Genomic DNA, 17478 nt, shown 5'->3' with positions numbered 1-17478 from the left:
GACATTGGAAACACGCTGTGCAGATCAAATTGTAGGAAATCTCCCTTTGGTATCTTCTTTATTTACTTTTCTGGAGCTTAGAAACCGAACAACATGAAATCGTCTTCCCCGGCGAATCGGCGAGGTGAGAACTGGACCACAATCCTTCGCGCGACCCCTGACCTGATCTTGACACCTGACCTGCCGTCTACATGCCAAACACGACACAAACCAGTCAACTGCTTGTACCCCTTCAAAACCCCCCACCACCCGTTTTCTTTGAATACACGCTTTAACTACACACATGCCGACACAATGTTGATCATTGCTTCAATAATTTGAAGATGGTGCTTGAAAATTAACCACGTACAATGAGTATTTCGGTGTTTAGCCAAAAATGTTAAAGTTTCTACCACAGACATACACACATACATACGCACGCACGCACGCACAGACAGACAAAGTTTACCATCGCATAGGCTACACTTACGTGAGCCAAAAACCCTTCCGAAATAGTACCCGCTGATGTGACCCCCCCAAAAAAAGTCTGATCTCCTTTAAAAAAACAAAAAACATCCAAACTCTCCAAAACAGCGCTCTTTGTTGGTTTGTTGTACGACATGTAATGAAGCTTTTAAAGCTCTGGACAGCTCACAGTGCAAAGTCAATGCACATCTCCTGCGCGGTAGCATTATTTATAACGCAGAATCTCTTACAATAACTTTGAAAGCGATCTGAGTGTCGGGTTTTTTTTAATATTGTTTTATTACTTAGGTCATATCCCTTTAAGTGCATATCTGTCTCCTGTGGCTGGTCCCGTGTCAAAACAAAGCCAAGCTGTGACGGCTCTAGTTAGCGATGATGTGACGGCTCTAGCTAGCGATGATGTGACGGCTCTAGCTAGCGATGATGTGACGGCTCTAGCTAGCGATGATGTGACGGCTCTAGCTAGCGATGATGTGACGGCTCTAGTTAGCGATGATGTGACGGCTCTAGTTAGTGATGATGTGACGGCTCTAGTTAGTGATGATGTGACGGCTCTAGTTAGCGATGATGTGACGGCTCTAGTTAGCGATGATGTGACGGCTCTAGTTAGTGATGATGTGACGGCTCTAGCTAGCGATGATGTGACGGCTCTAGTTAGTGATGATGTGACGGCTCTAGTTAGCGATGATGTGACGGCTCTAGTTAGTGATGATGTGACGGCTCTAGTTAGCGATGATGTGACGGCTCTAGTTAGTGATGATGTGACGGCTCTAGTTAGTACGGAGGTTTAGATATTGCGTTACGTACCCCGACCTCACCTATCCCTATCGAGATAAGTCACGCAGAGGAAAGTTGTAAAAACTGCTCGTTAGATAGCACCGTCACCTATCAAAGTATGGCAAAACTCCAAAACTCGTGCTTTAAAAAATCCTGGACAGCGCGCTAGAGTTAACCAGCAGGTAAAGTCAATGATTTTTTTTTTTTTTTTAAAGGAAACAGAAAAGAAAAGTAGGGCAATCGAACTTCGAGCGTTGGTTTGTGTTCGTTCTGGGTCACTGGCCACCACGCTTTCACCCCCGCTTTTAAGGGTGTGTGTTAGTGTGTAAGTGGGCGTCGTTGTGTTTCTGACTGTCATGTGCATGTGCGAATGTGTGTATGTGTGTATATGTGTGTGTGTGTTTGTATGTCTGTCTGCTTGTCTGTCTGTCTGTCTGTGTAAATGGGCGACGCCATGTGTGTGCGAGTGTGTGTGTGTGTGTGTGTGTGTGTGTGTGTGTGTGTGTGTGTCTGTCTGTCTGTCTGTCTGTGTGTTTGTGGGTGTGCGTGTGTGCGTGCGTACGCGCATGCCTTTATGTGTGTACCCAAACCATTACTTTATGGTCGTTTACAAAGTCTTTATGAAACAAAACATTCTTGCTAGGCAGTTTTACTAACCAAAACTAAACAACACCCCCCCCCCACCACACACACATGATACACGTGTGCATTGGGTTACCAAGCAGACTTGATCTGTTCCTGGGTAAAGGTTACTGTTATGTTGAATTTTCAGTCTTTTTGAACATACGCTTCCTGGGAGTATTTTGGTCGAGATGACATTTCTAAATTTAGCTTGGGTCGTCCTTGCGTGCTTCATGGTTTGCTGTGATATCGCAGAGCCGTTGGAACGGGTCACCCGATTTATTTAATTTTAGTCAAGCAACCACACAACTAAAAAATGTGGTTTATGCGCCAGGATATAGGAAAATGCTGTAAGAGGAGGTCTCATACTTTATTTGAATGGTTCATATTTAGATTTTAAAGTAATATGAGATACGTTGCCTTCACGTATAAAAACTGTTTTATACGTGATCACGCCCGTATCAGAAGCACGCACAGCGATCGACAGTGGGAATACCCGCAGTGATAGGGGTATAGTATGCACGTAACGTGGTATCTAACGCTCAGAAGTTGTCAAAAAGAAGGTCACAGTGTTCAGGTATTATCGAGACACCGACACATTGCACTAAACTCCATTCTAGGGGAGCTTTTTCATTATTGTTTCTACCGTAGAGATTGAATTCATTCCACTGAACAGATTTAACTACAAAATACATTTGAACGAGCGGTATTTTGCTTTCTGTGTCTGCTTTTCGAAGTGAATCGAGGCGAGCACACTCAATAGGCCCACAGAAGGATACGCGACGTAAGTCTCAGCGCCTTGTCGTTCGTGGGGTCATGCTCTTGACACATCGGCGACTACGATGTATTCAAACCAGAATTAGGAAATATGGACTGAAGCGTGAAGGAAAGATTCCAGAAAATAGTGAGCATCCTTACACCCTTCTCGGATGGTTGGACTTGATAAAATCTGACATACGTTGCGCTGACGTATGGAAGGGTTTGCTACGTGAACACGTACCTAATCACCACACGCAGCGCGACCCGCCTGTGAGATAGGTGTCCTGGTAGGTGACGTAGCTGATAGGGACGCAGTTTCTAAACCTCCCCAGTGATGATGTGACGGCTCTAGTTAGTGATGATGTGACAGCTTTTGCCTTTACAACTCAATATGTGTGTGTGTGTGTGTGTGTGTGTGTGTGTGTGTGTGTGTGTGTGTGTGTGTGTGTGTGTGTGTGTGTGCGAATGTGTGTGTGTGAGTGTGTGTGTGTGTGTGTGTGTGTGTGTGTGTGTGTGTGTGTGTGTGTGTGTGTGTGTGTGTGTGTGTTAGGAAACGCTACCGTTGCTGAGCTTTGGTTCAGTTTTGTGTGTTGCATGTAGTTGACTTATTTGTACTTTGTGGGAAAGTACCGATATTATATTTTGTAAACACAATATTTATGCTTGGACGAGAATGCAGGTGAACTTTCTAGTCCTGTCAAAACAAGTTGTTTACCATGCTGTTTTAGTCGTGAGTTCGTGGCGTTCGTTCGGATTAAGTGCGTCGGCGCTTTTGATGTACGTCATAGAGAATGTCGCTAGTTTAGTCCATGCACGGCTCGTATAATGTAGTTGTATCATGTTCGGTCTGGAATATTCTCGAGATTGAGTATTTACTATATATGCCAGCGCGATTTGAATGTTAAACAAGTCGCGTAAGGCGAAAATACAATATTTAGTCAAGTAGCTGTCGAACTCACAACTGAACGCAATGCCATTTTACTCGTAGCATCGTCAGGCCACCGCTCATGGCAAAGGCAGTGAAATTGACAAGAAGAGCGGGGTAGTAGTTGCGCTAAGAAGGATAGCACGCTTTTCTGTACCTCTCTTTGTTTTAACTTTCTGAGCGTGTTTTTAATCCAAACATATCATATCTATATGTTTTTGGAATCAGGAACCGACAAGGAATAAGATGAAAGTGTTTTTAAATTGATTTCGACAATTTAATTTTGATAATAATTTTTATATATTTAATTTTCAGAGCTTGTTTTTAATCCGAATATAACATATTTATATGTTTTTGGAATCAGCAAATGATGGAGAATAAGATAAACGTAAATTTGGAGCGTTTTATAAATTTTTATTTTTTTTTACAATTTTGAGATTTTTAATGACCAAAGTCATTAATTAATTTTTAAGCCACCAAGCTGAAATGCAATACCGAACCCCGGGCTTCGTCGAAGATTACTTGACCAAAATTTGAACCAATTTGGTTGAAAAATGAGGGCGTGACAGTGCCGCCTCAACTTTCACGAAAAGCCGGATATGACGTCATCAAAGACATTTATCAAAAAAATGAAAAAAACGTTCGGGGATTTCATACCCAGGAACTCTCATGTCAAATTTCATAAAGATCGGTCCAGTAGTTTAGTCTGAATCGCTCTACACACACACACAGACAGACAGACACACACACACACACACACACACACACACACACACACATACACCACGACCCTCGTCTCGATTCCCCCCTCTACGTTAAAATATTTAGTCAAAACTTGACTAAATATAAAAAGCTTCTATTTGAGTTCTGCTACGTTGTGCAGTTGTATGTATTGAATGCTGAATAAATCCTCGAACTCATTTTGACGAGTTGTTTTCTGTTGCTGCGAAGACGGGCGACGAAGAATAAAAGAACACAACTATACGACGTTTGAGAACTTGTGGCAATCTCAAGTGTCGAGTAACAATTGGGGGCCAAGCCAAGGATCTACGTTTAACGCCAAGGGTTTTCCAGCAACAAGGACTAGTGTCAAGACAGTCACAGGAGGTAGCCATCAATCGGGTGTATCCTGAGGGATCAGTATTGAGACTACGGAACCGTGGATTCGGTGTGACTGGTGAAGAGTTTGGTAATCGCCGCAGCTCGGTACGGTGAGCGACGCCGGAGTGTATCGGGATTACAGAGGTTAGCTGCCGTTTGGACGAGACGGACTTCGTCGCGGAGCTAGTGCATTAATACTACGAAATACGACTGAGGTACGTCGTGTACGTATCGTGAGCAGAGTGCGCCGTCACGTTAGACGAGGAGGGTGGCAGCCTGCGTCTACGAAGGTGAACAGCGACGAGAAAAGCATCGGAGGTGCAGTAGAGACTGTGTTCTTTTAGAAGACTACATTCGTCTACGTTCGTGGCTGTGAAAGAATACAGACGAACGCACCGGAAAAGACCAGAATGGCTGAGTTCTGGGGAAAAGGAATTGAACTGGGACTAAAAGGCAAGCAGTTGACGGAGTTCGTCGAGTCCCAGACACGACTGCTGGCGCAGCGTGAAGAAAGACAAGCGCAGCGTGAGCGAGAAGAAAAAGAAAGACAAGCGCAGCGTGAGCGAGAAGAAAAAGAAAGACAAGCGCAGCGTGAGCGTGAAGAAAGACAAGCGCAGCGTGAGCGTGAAGAAAGACAAGCGCAGCGTGAAGAAAGAGAAAGAGAAGCACAGCGTGAAGAAAGGAAAATTGAGCTGAAACGCTTAGAGCTCCAAATAAAAATGGAGATGAAGCGCTTAGAGCTTCAGACAGAAATGGTGCGTGTTCAAAATGAGCACGAGGCACCACGCCTAAGAGATAACCAGCAGCAAATGCTACACAGGGCATCGAAACTTCCAGCATTTACTGAAGGGAAAGACCAGATCGATACTCCATACTTCACAGGAGAAGTTGAGGCCGTCTGCCTGAAGAAGCCCTTGTACGATCTATTAATTGGGAACATTGGGGGTGCGAGACGTCCTGATGACCCTGATTCCGAATGGAGAAGGGGCTCAGCTCAGCCTGCTGCTGAGGAGGAAGACCCACTGCCATTCGCGAATGAAGATATCAGCGAACTGTTACGAGATGACAGAGCAACTGTGCATCGCCGCGACCAGCCGCAGGTTGTAAGCGCTGTGACGACCAGAGCCCAGGCGAAGAAGGACAAAACAACTACGCCACTCAGGGTCACCAACAGTTCTGCAACTGCTGTCGTGGACAGGGATCGGCTGATTCAGCTACAGGAAGCTGATTTGACCTTGACAAAGTACAGGAGTCGTCCTGTCAAGGAGATGGCTAAGGGCGAAGGCACTGTGCACTTTGAAGTAAAGGCCAAGATCCTGTACAGAGTGTTCCAGCACCCGAGAGTCAACGGTGGGAAGCTATTACGTCAAGTTCTGGTGCCTCAACCACTTAGGCGCCAGGTGATGCAGGTGGCCCACGACTCTATTATGGGAGGTCACCTGGGGGTCAAGAAGACATCGGACAGAATCCAGGCTGCGTTTTACTGGCCAGGACTGCATGCAGATGTGACTCGATTCTGCCGATCGTGCGATATTTGCCAGAAAACCATACCTCGAGGAAGGGTCCCGAAAGTGCCGTTGCAGAAGATGCCTTTGATCGACCGACCTTTCAAGAGGGTGGCCATTGACCTCATCGGCGAGATCAAACCGCCAAGTGAAGCGGGTCATCGTTGGTTACTGACCCTGGTAGACTATGCAACCAGGTACCCAGAAGCCGTGCCTCTGAAGAAAATTGACACCGAGACTGTTGCCGAGGCACTTGTGGACATTTTCAGCAGAATTGGGGTTCCTGAAGAGATCCTCACAGACCTGGGGACACAGTTTGTCTCTGAATGCATGGAAGAGGTCAACAGGCTGCTGAGCATTCGTCACTTGACTACGACACCTTATCACCCGATGTGCAGTGGGCTGGTAGAAAAATTCAATGCGACGCTGAAGTCCACACTGAAGAAACTATGCAGTGAGCAGCCAAGGCAGTGGCATCGCTACATCAATGCCTTGCTGTTTGCATACAGGGAGGTGCCACAAGAGTCCACTGGATTCTCCCCGTTCGAGCTGATGTACGGGCGGACCGTGAGAGGCCCGATGCAAATACTAAAGGAATTGTGGACGAAAGATGTGGACACACCTGAAGTGAAGAACAGTTACCAGTACGTGTTCGAGTTGCGAGAGAAACTGGAGGAGACTCTCGAGATTGCGAGAGAAAACTTGAGAAAGTCTCAGGATAGTGGAAAGCACTACTACGACCGCAAAGCCGTAAACAGGAAGTTTACACCAGGTAACAAAGTGCTGATACTGCTTCCCACTGATCACAACAAACTACTGATGCAGTGGAAAGGCCCATACGAGGTTGAGGCTGTGGTAGGGATCAACGACTACAAGGTGAATGTCTGCAAGAAGTCCAAGATCTACCACGCTAACCTCATGAAACTGTATGTGGAGAGACCTCCGGAAGCAGTACAGGTCGCAGCAAGTGTGGAAGAACCAGCCGAACTAGACGAGTTCGATGGTGAGGAACTACTGGAGTTGGGAGACCTCCACAAGAAAGAGGGAGTGGATGACGTCAAGTTAGGACCTGACCTGACAGAAGACCAGCAGAAGGAGCTGCATGATTTTATGGGCGACTTCACCCATAGGTTCTCTGATGTTCCAGGCTCTACGTCCTTGGTCGAACATGAAGTCCACCTCACATCTGACGTTCCTGTTCGCTCAAAACCATACCCTATCCCGTTTCAGGCTCGGGAATCCTTGAAGAAGGACATCGACAACATGTTGAAGATGGGGGTCATCCGTGAGTCATCATCCCCTTACTCATCTCCCGTTGTTGTTGTCAAGAAGAAAGACGGCACAAACAGGGTATGCATTGACTTTAGGAAAGTCAATAAGATCACCGTGTTTGACCCTGAACCAATGCCGACGGCAACTGATCTATTCCGACAGTTGACTGGCAGTAAGATCTTCTCAAAGATCGATCTCAGCAAGGGATATTGGCAGATTCCTGTGCGCGAAGAGGACATACCAAAGACCGCCTTTGCAACTCCAGACGGAACGTATGAGTGCCTGCGGATGCCTTTTGGCATGGTGAACAGCGGTGCTACCCTGAAGAGGGGAATGCGAAAAATGCTCAAAGGAATGAAGAATGTTGTGTACTACTGGGATGATCTGCTAGTCCACACGGAGACCTTTGCGGAGCATCTGGAGACTTTGAGGGAACTGTTTTCCCGCCTGACAAAAGCCAATCTGACCGTGAGACCCAGCAAGTGCATTTTGGGGACCGACAACGTTGACTTCATAGGTCATTCACTGAAGGAAGGTCAAAAGGGGCTTTTGTTGGAAAACGTCACCAAGATCCTCAATGCGCCACGTCCTGAAACCAAGAAGCAGGTGCGATCCTTCCTTGGATTGGCTGGGTACTACAGAGAGTTCATTCCAAACTTCGCCGCCATAACGGCGCCTTTGTCGGACATGACCCGGAAAGGATGCCCCAACCGAATACTCTGGGGACCAGCTCAGGGGAAGGCATATCAGACTGTGCGCGACCTGATGTCACGAGACCCGGTGCTACGCCTTCCTGATACTGCCAAAGAGTTCATCTTGCGTACAGACGCATCGGACGAAGGGATCGGCGCCATGTTGATGCAAGAACATGGAGGTAAACCGTTTCCGGTCAGCTATGCCAGCAAGAAGCTGTCAGGAGCCGAGAAGAACTACTCGACCATGGAGAAAGAGTGTTTAACCATCGTGTGGGGAATCAAGACATTTGAACTCTACCTCCAAGGGGTGAAATTCGTGCTTCAGACTGATCACAAACCCCTCACCTACCTGAACTCTGCGAAGTTTGTGAATAATCGTATCATGAGGTGGGTGATGTACTTGCAGAACTTTGATATGCGAGTGGAATCGATCAAAGGTTCAGACAATGTTGGAGCAGATTTTCTCAGCCGAGTATGTGAGTGAAACTGTGTTCATTCTCCAACAGACTAATGTACATACCTGGATTTCAATCTGTTATGTATACATAATATGTGTACAAGTAGCGTTTCAATGATTGAAAGAAATTTCTTCTGGTGTTGGGGGTAATGTTAGGAAACGCTACCGTTGCTGAGCTTTGGTTCAGTTTTGTGTGTTGCATGTAGTTGACTTATTTGTACTTTGTGGGAAAGTACCGATATTATATTTTGTAAACACAATATTTATGCTTGGACGAGAATGCAGGTGAACTTTCTAGTCCTGTCAAAACAAGTTGTTTACCATGCTGTTTTAGTCGTGAGTTCGTGGCGTTCGTTCGGATTAAGTGCGTCGGCGCCTTTGATGTACGTCATAGAGAATGTCGCTAGTTTAGTCCATGCACGGCTCGTATAATGTAGTTGTATCATGTTCGGTCTGGAATATTCTCGAGATTGAGTATTTACTATATATGCCAGCGCGATTTGAATGTTAAACAAGTCGCGTAAGGCGAAAATACAATATTTAGTCAAGTAGCTGTCGAACTCACAGAATGAAACTGAACGCAACGCAACGCAGCAAGACCGTATACTCGTAGCATCGTCACTCCACCGCCCGTGGCAAAGGCTGTGCCCGTGGAATTGACAAGAAGAGCGGGGTATTCGTTGCGCTAAGAAGGATAGCACGCTTTTCTGTACCTCTCTTCGTTTTAACTTTCTGAGTGTGTTTTTAATCCAAACATATCATATCTATATATTTTTGGAATCAGGAACCGACAAGGAATAAGATGAAAGTGTTTTTGAATTGATTTCGAAAAAAAAATTTTGATAATAATTTTTATATATTTAATTTTCAGAGCTTGTTTTTAATCCGAATATTACATATTTATATGTTTTTGGAATCAGCAAATGATGGAGAATAAGATAAACGTAAATTTGGATCGTTTTATAAATTTGTTTTTTTTTTTACAATTTTCAGATTTTTAATGACCAAAGTCATTAATCAATTTTTAAGCCACCAAGCTGAAATGCAATACCGAACCCCGGGCTTCGTCGAAGATTACTTGACCAAAATTTCAACCAATTTGGTTGAAAAATGAGGGCGTGACAGTGCCGCCTCAACTTTCACGAAAAGCCGGATATGACGTCATCAAAGACATTTATCAAAAAAATGAAAAAAACGTTCGGGGATTTCATACCCAGGAACTCTCATGTCAAATTTCATAAAGATCGGTCCAGTAGTTTAGTCTGAATCGCTCTACACACACACACACACAGACAGACAGACAGACGCACATACACCACGACCCTCGTTTCGATTCCCCCTCGATGTTAAAATATTTAGTCAAAACTTGACTAAATATAAAAAGCTTCTATTTGAGTTCTGCTAGTTGTGCAGTTGTATGTATTGAATGCTGAATAAATCCTCTACGTTGTTCTTTTATTCTACGTCGCCCGTCTTCGCAGCAACAGAAAACAACTCGTCAAAATGAGTTCGAGGATTTATTCAGCATTCAATACATACAACTGCACAACTAGCAGAACTCAAATAGAAGCTTTTTTAACATTCAAATCGCGCTGGCATATATAGTAAATACTCAATCTCGAGAATATTCCAGACCGAACATGATACAACTACATTATACGAGCCGTGCATGGACTAAACTAGCGACATTCTCTATGACGTACATCAAAGGCGCCGACGCACTTAATCCGAACGAACGCCACGAACTCACGACTAAAACAGCATGGTAAACAACTTGTTTTGACAGGACTAGAAAGTTCACCTGCATTCTCGTCCAAGCATAAATATTGTGTTTACAAAATATAATATCGGTACTTTCCCACAAAGTACAAATAAGTCAACTACATGCAACACACAAAACTGAACCAAAGCTCAGCAACGGTAGCGTTTCCTAACATTGTGTGTGTGTGCGTGTGTGTGTGTGTGTGTGTGTTGCAACTCTCCCTCTCTCTCTCTCTCTCTCTCTCTCTCTCTCTCTCTCTCTCTCTCTCTCTCTCTCTCTCTCTCTCTCTCTCTCTCTCTCTCTCTCTCTGAGTCTTTCTCTCATGTAAAGCCTTGGCCCTTGTAATTGTCAGTTATCTTCTCCCTCTTCATACTTTCCCTTTCTTTGTCTGTTTGTCTATCTGACCACCTAGATCCACAGCCCTCATCAAGGGCAGAACAGAGAGGAGGTAGAAGGGGATGAAGGGGATGGGTGGGGGTCATACTTTATTGTGATCGATGATGGTGCCGGTCTCAGGACAGGTCTAATCAAATGTTGCTGCCTCTGAGCAATCCCCTGACAGAGTCATGTTTACCTCGCTTCTCTCCCTGTTCCCTACCCCCCCCCCCCCCTCTCCCTCTCTCTCCGCCTCCCGTCCTCTCACTGTCTTACACTGAGGGTCCTTGCCTTATTCCCCTTTCAGAGATGTTCTGACGGAGTGGTGGCCCCTTGTGTACTGTTAAAGATGTCTTCCCTCTCAAAGATGTCTTCCCTCTCAATCTAACCAAAGGAGTGGTGGCCCCTTGTGTTCTGTTAAAGTTGCCTTCCCTCTCAATCAAACCAAAGGAGTGGTCGCCCCTTGTGTTCTGTTAAAGATGCCTTCCCTCTCAATCAAACCAAAGGAGTGGTGGCCCCTTGTGTTCTGTTAAAGATGCCTTCCCTCTCAATCAAATCAAAGGAGTGGTGGCCCCTTGTGTTCTGTTAAAGATATCTTCCCTCTTAATCAAACCAAAGGAGTGGTCGCCCCTTGTGTTCTGTTAAAGATGCCTTCCCTCTCAATCAAACCAAAGGAGTGGTGGCCCCTTGTGTTTTGTTAAAGATGTCTTCCCTCTCAATCAAACCAAAGGAGTGGTCGCCCCTTGTGTTCTGTTAAAGATGCCTTCCCTCTCAATCAAACCAAAGGAGTGGTGGCCCCTTGTGTTCTGTTAAAGATGTCTTCCCTCTCAATCAAACCAAAGGAGTGGTCGCCCCTTGTGTTCTGTTAAACTGAGATGCCTTCCCTCTCAATCAAACCAAAGGAGTGGTGGCCCCTTGTGTTCTGTTAAAGAAGCCTTCCCTCTCAATCAAACCAAATGAGTGGTCGCCCCTTGTGTTCTGTTAAAGATGCCTTCCCTCTCAATCAAACCAAAGGAGTGGTCGCCCCTTGTGTTCTGTTAAAGATGCCTTCCCTCTCAATCAAACCAAAGGAGTGGTTGCCCCTTGTGTTCTGTTAAAGAAGCCTTCCCTCTCAATCAAACCAAAGGAGTGGTCGCCCCTTGTGTTCTGTTAAAGATGCCTTCCCTCTCAATCAAACCAAAGGAGTGGTCGCCCCTTGTGTTCTGTTAAAGATGCCTTCCCTCTCAATCAAACCAAAGGAGTGGTGGCCCCTTGTGTTCTGTTAAAGAAGCCTTACCTCTCAATCAAGCAGTCACAGACCCAAGGGGGCCGGAGCTCTTCAAGCCAACCAAGGGAGGCAAGCACTCAAAGCGGAATAAGAGTAAGGGGCGTTACTGAGTTGCTGTCCCTGGGTGTTGTTTCCTGCCAGCAAATATCTTATGATGTACAGTTCCTATTTTTAGCTCCTTGTTGTCATAACTCCAGCTTTTTTTCTTGTGTTGTCTGTGTGTCAGCTTTTCTGTGTGTCTATCGGCTGTGTGTCACGTCAGTCTCACTCTGTGTTTCTGTCCGACTGTGTGTCTGTCGGCTTTGTGTCTCAGTCTGTCTGTCTGTGTGACTGTGTGTCTGTCGGCTTTGTGTCTCAGTCTGTGTGTCTGTCTGTGTGTCTGTCGGCTTTGTGTCTCAGTCTGCCTGTCTGTCTGTGTGTCTGTCGGCTTTGTGTCTCAGTCTGTCTGTCTGTCTGTGTGTCTGTCGGCTTTGTGTCTCAGTCTGTCTGTCTGTCTGTGTGTCTGTCTGTGTGTCTGTCGGCTTTGTGTCTCAGTCTGTCTGTGTGTCTGTGTGTCTGTCTGTGTGTCTGTCGGCTTTGTGTCTCAGTCTGCCTGTCTGTCTGTGTGTCTGTCGGCCTTGTGTCTCAGTCTGCCTGTCTGTCTGTGTGTCTGTCGGCTTTGTGTCTCAATCTGCCTGTCTGTCTGTCGGCTTTGTGTCTCAGTCTGTCTGTCTGTCTGTGTGTCTGTCTGTGTGTCTGTCGGCTTTGTGTCTCAGTCTGTCTGTCTGTCTGTGTGTCTGTCTGTGTGTCTGTCGGCTTTGTGTCTCAGTCTGCCTGTCTGTCTGTGTGTCTGTCGGCTTTGTGTCTCAGTCTGCCTGTCTGCCTGTGTGTCTGTCGGCTTTGTGTCTCAGTCTGTCTGTCTGTCTGTCTGTGTGTCTGTCGGCTTTGTGTCTCAGTCTGCCTGTCTGTCTGTCGGCTTTGTGTCTCAGTCTGCCTGTCTGTCTGTGTGTCTGTCGGCTTTGTGTCTCAGTCTGCCTGTCTGTCTGTCTGTCTGTCTGTGTGTCTGTCGGCTTTGTGTCTCAGTCTGCCTGTGTGTCTGTCGGCTTTGTGTCTCAGTCTGCCTGTCTGTCTGTGTGTCTGTCTGCTTTGTGTCTCAGTCTGTGTGTCTGTCTGTGTGTCTGTCGGCTTTGTGTCTCAGTCTGCCTGTCTGTCTGTGTGTCTGTGGGCTTTGTGTCTCAGTCTGCCTGTCTGTCTGTGTGTCTGTCGGCTTTGTGTCTCAGTCTGTCTGTCTGTCTGTGTGTCTGTCGGCTTTGTGTCTCAGTCTGCCTGTCTGTCTGTGTGTCTGTCGGCTTTGTGTCTCAGTCTGCCTGTCTGTCTGTGCGTCTGTCGGCTTTGTGTCTCAGTCTGTGTGTCTGTCTGTGTGTCTGTCGGCTTTGTGTCTCAGTCTGTGTGTCTGTCGGCTTTGTGTCTCAGTCTGCCTGTCTGTCTGTGTGTCTGTCGGCTTTGTGTCTCAGTCTGCCTGTCTGTCTGTGCGTCTGTCGGCTTTGTGTCTCAGTCTGTGTGTCTGTCTGTGTGTCTGTCGGCTTTGTGTCTCAGTCTGTGTGTCTGTCGGCTTTGTGTCTCAGTCTGTGTGTCTGTCTGTGTGTCTGTCGGCTTTGTGTCTCAGTCTGTGTGTCTGTCTGTGTGTCTGTCGGCTTTGTGTCTCAGTCTGTGTGTCTGTCTGTGTGTCTGTCGGCTTTGTGTCTCAGTCTGTGTGTCTGTCGGCTTTGTGTCTCAGTCTGTGTGTCTGTCTGTGTGTCTGTCGGCTTTGTGTCTCAGTCTGTGTGTCTGTCTGTGTGTCTGTGGGCTTTGTGTCTCAGTCTGCCTGTCTGTCTGTGTGTCTGTGGGCTTTGTGTCTCAGTCTGTGTGTCTGTCTGTGTGTCTGTCGGCTTTGTGTCTCAGTCTGCCTGTCTGTCTGTGTGTCTGTCGGCTTTGTGTCTCAGTCTGTCTGTCTGTCTGTGTGTCTGTCGGCTTTGTGTCTCAGTCTGTGTGTCTGTCGGCTTTGTGTCTCAGTCTGTGTGTCTGTCTGTGTGTCTGTCGGCTTTGTGTCTCAGTCTGCCTGTCTGTCTGTGTGTCTGTCGGCTTTGTGTCTCAGTCTGTGTGTCTGTCTGTCGGCTTTGTGTCTCAGTCTGCCTGTCTGTCTGTGTGTCTGTCTGCTTTGTGTCTCAGTCTGTGTGTCTGTCTGTGTGTCTGTCGGCTTTGTGTCTCAGTCTGTGTGTCTGTCTGTGTGTCTGTCGGCTTTGTGTCTCAGTCTGTGTGTCTGTCTGTGTGTCTGTCGGCTTTGTGTCTCAGTCTGTGTGTCTGTCGGCTTTGTGTCTCAGTCTGTGTGTCTGTCTGTGTGTCTGTCGGCTTTGTGTCTCAGTCTGTGTGTCTGTCTGTGTGTCTGTCGGCTTTGTGTCTCAGTCTGTGTGTCTGTCGGCTTTGTGTCTCAGTCTGTGTGTCTGTCTGTGTGTCTGTCGGCTTTGTGTCCGTGCCTGCTTCCTGTTTAGAATGTTCCACAAAGATTCACACTCACTCACGCATAAGTTTGTTTGTTCGTTCATGGGCGGAAACTCCCGGCACGGCTTTTACGTGTATGACCGTTTTTACCCCGCCATTTAGGCAGCCATACGCCGCTTTCGGAGGAAGCATGCTGGGTATTTTCGTGTTTCTATAACCCACCAAACTCTGACATGGATTACAGGATCTTTTTCGTGCGCACTTGGTCTTGTGCTTGCGTGTACACACGAGGGTGTTCGGACACCGAGGAGAGTCTGCACACAAAGTTGACTCTGAGAAATAAATCTCTCGCCGAACGTGTGGACGAACTAACGCTGACAGCGGCCAACTGGATACACATCCAGCGCGCTACCGACTGAGCTACATCCCCGCCCCGCTCACTCACGCATAAGTAAACAGAACGACGGTTTCAAAAAGCGTTTTTATTGAGAAAATATATATATATGTGGGTTTTGCTCTAAAAATTTGAGCACATTGTTCGAGATCTTAGTTGCAGGCAACGCCGCATCAACGTCAAAACAAAACAAAAATAATAAAAAGACGACACATAACATCAAAAGCCTGCACAATCAAAATTACATCGAAATCAAAGTTGTACGCTGCGTAATTCAAAGCTCAAAACAATTCCTGATTGATGCAGACTGGGTTGGATTGTGATAAAGCTTGGGTACAAAAAGTTAAGTGTCATATTCTTTGAATTTCCTTTCTTTTGGGGATGAACCTTCCATTTGGTCGACTCAGACCCCTTCTGTGAGAAAGGGGGATGGCCGGAAGGAGTGCATGCAGCAACATTTCATTACAGGGATAATTAAAGCTACCGACAAGGCCATGATCAAAATGAAACAATTAGGCAAATGCAATATTTATCTGTATGTCGCGTGACATTGCTGAATGCGTATCCCGGCGAACCAAGAATAGAAGGCTAGCAGTGAAGTGCGATCAGCTGTAAGAAGGGACGTAACCACGCAAATGTGTACAATCTGGCTGTATAAAGTTCTTCCCCCTCAACCTATGTCGACGTGAATTGTTTTTAATCTGTTGATTGCATGGAAAATGTCCAAGTCAAAAGTTGATACGTTCAAAACGTAGTGCCGGCTTTATTGTTGTCGTCCTTAGTGAATTCTCAGGTCTGAGTTATGAATCAAATAATAACTTAGATCCGAGGCTTCGCTCCGAGGCTTCGCTAAGGAAAACAACAAACTGCGAAAAACTACATAATTATGTGATAGAAGCTTGAAATGAGGTGGGACATAATTGTTATCTGCTTCGTCTACATGATTGAAAGTAGCATTCATACATTCTAACGGGTTACATTGTCACAATATATCTAAGAACGAAAATATATCCTTCCACACCATGTGTTTAGAATCTGCTGACAGCTACTTCCACCATAGTAATTTATACACAAAAGCCGGGTTTTCCCGTGTAACATGCCCCTAATGGCTTTGCCGTGAGGGCGTACAACTTACATTTTCTCATCCACAAAATCTGTTTCCACTGTACATGAATAAAGCAGGCTACTACTGCACACTCTGTGACACACCCTGTGACAACTGTCGGTGTCATGAAAACCCGGTATCATGTAGAACTCATCCTTACAGAAGGCTGCGCGTACTGAACATGATCTCCTCCCAGAATTAATTCTTTTGAAGATCCCTTAATTAGCATTCCTGAGAAAACAATACAATTAAAACAAAGGGAAATATAGAAATAATTGAAACATTCTATGAGCAAATGTCCCGTGTATTATCAGTTGCTACTAAGCCAAGGATCAAACGTAACCACAATGGCGTCAGTCAGTGATTGACTGCGCTACGTTATCAGTCACCACACATTAACAGGTCGTCTATATGGCATTCTTTTTATAAGAAAGAAGAAATGATATATTTTCGTAAGATACAACCATGATTTTTCTAGAAGAAAGTGTAATAAAAGTCGGGGCAATATCAGATCGAGGCCAGCGCATCCTCCTGAGGTTCAATCGTTTCAACTGCTCCCGTTCTCAAGCACTGGTCTCTCAACGTACCCGGATGATGCTTGTCGCTTAGGGGAAGAAGACATAACCAGTGCGCCACCGAGTGACCCCCTCTCCTTCCCTGCATTCTCTCCCTTGGTCCTCTCGCCGTGTCTCTGTGTGGCAACACCCTTCTTGGTGGCCGCCATTGCAGGCTCTCCTGGGGTCATGTTGAACGTTCCATCGTCGTTGACATTGTGCGGTGTCTCCTGCACACTCGTGAAGCCAGGAGACGATCGCCATTGCGGAGAACGTTGGGCAGAGTTGGGAGAGGAGTAGCCAGAGTCCAGTCTCTCAAAGCCACCCCTCCCTCCTCCCCCCTCTCTCCCGCCTGCATCGCTCTCATCAGCCGTTACCATGGCAGCGCTGCTGTCAAGAATCAAGGTCATCTTCTCAACTTTATCCAAGGGTACATAACCACCGCCGTTTGAACTCTGGCTTGGCGTTGAATCGGATAAAGAGGACCCCGACTCCTCAGATCGCGCTGCGTCCTTCTCTGTGTGCTGGCTTCTCCCTTCACTGTCATCTTCGTCCTTCTCTGTGTGCTGGCTTCCCCCTCCACTGTCATCTGCGTCCTTCTCTGTGTGCTGGCTTCCCCCTTCACTGTCATGTTCGTCCTTCTCTGTGTGCTGGCTTCCCCCTTCACTGTCATGTTCGTCCTTCTCTGTGTGCTGGCTTCCCCCTCCACTGTCATGTTCGTCCTTCTCTGTGTGCTGGCTTCCCCCTTCACTGTCATGTTCGTCCTTCTCTGTGTGCTGGCTTCCCCCTTCACTGTCATCTGCGTCCTGCACGGGCGGTGGGCAGGGCAGGGAGACATCTGGGCTTGTTGCATGGCGGAGAACATAGCCACCGGGCATAGCAGACAGTGGGGGGATGTCTGTCGCTGGCCCCTGGTCAAGGTGACCTTGAGGAGCAGGGGCAATGTCACGACCTTGAGGAGCAGGGGCAATGTCACGATCAATCTGG

At 46.6% G+C, this 17478-nt stretch overlaps 1 protein-coding gene across 1 annotated transcript in view; it reads right to left on the bottom strand.

Annotated features, from left to right (window-relative positions):
* Positions 1-14905: 14905 nt before the first annotated feature.
* Positions 14906-17478, bottom strand: part of LOC138967684 (uncharacterized) — a 28222-nt gene continuing 25649 nt past the window's right edge. Inside the window, exon 8 of the mRNA XM_070340328.1 lies at positions 14906-17478. This exon is cut by the window's right edge and continues 1274 nt beyond it. Within this exon, the coding sequence (XP_070196429.1) occupies positions 16485-17478 (994 nt within the window). The 3' untranslated portion in view covers positions 14906-16484.

Source organism: Littorina saxatilis, linkage group LG5 (genome assembly GCF_037325665.1).
Source record: "Littorina saxatilis isolate snail1 linkage group LG5, US_GU_Lsax_2.0, whole genome shotgun sequence".
NCBI classification, from domain to species: Eukaryota; Metazoa; Mollusca; class Gastropoda; order Littorinimorpha; family Littorinidae; genus Littorina; species Littorina saxatilis.
This window is presented reverse-complemented; position numbering and strand designations above follow the sequence as displayed.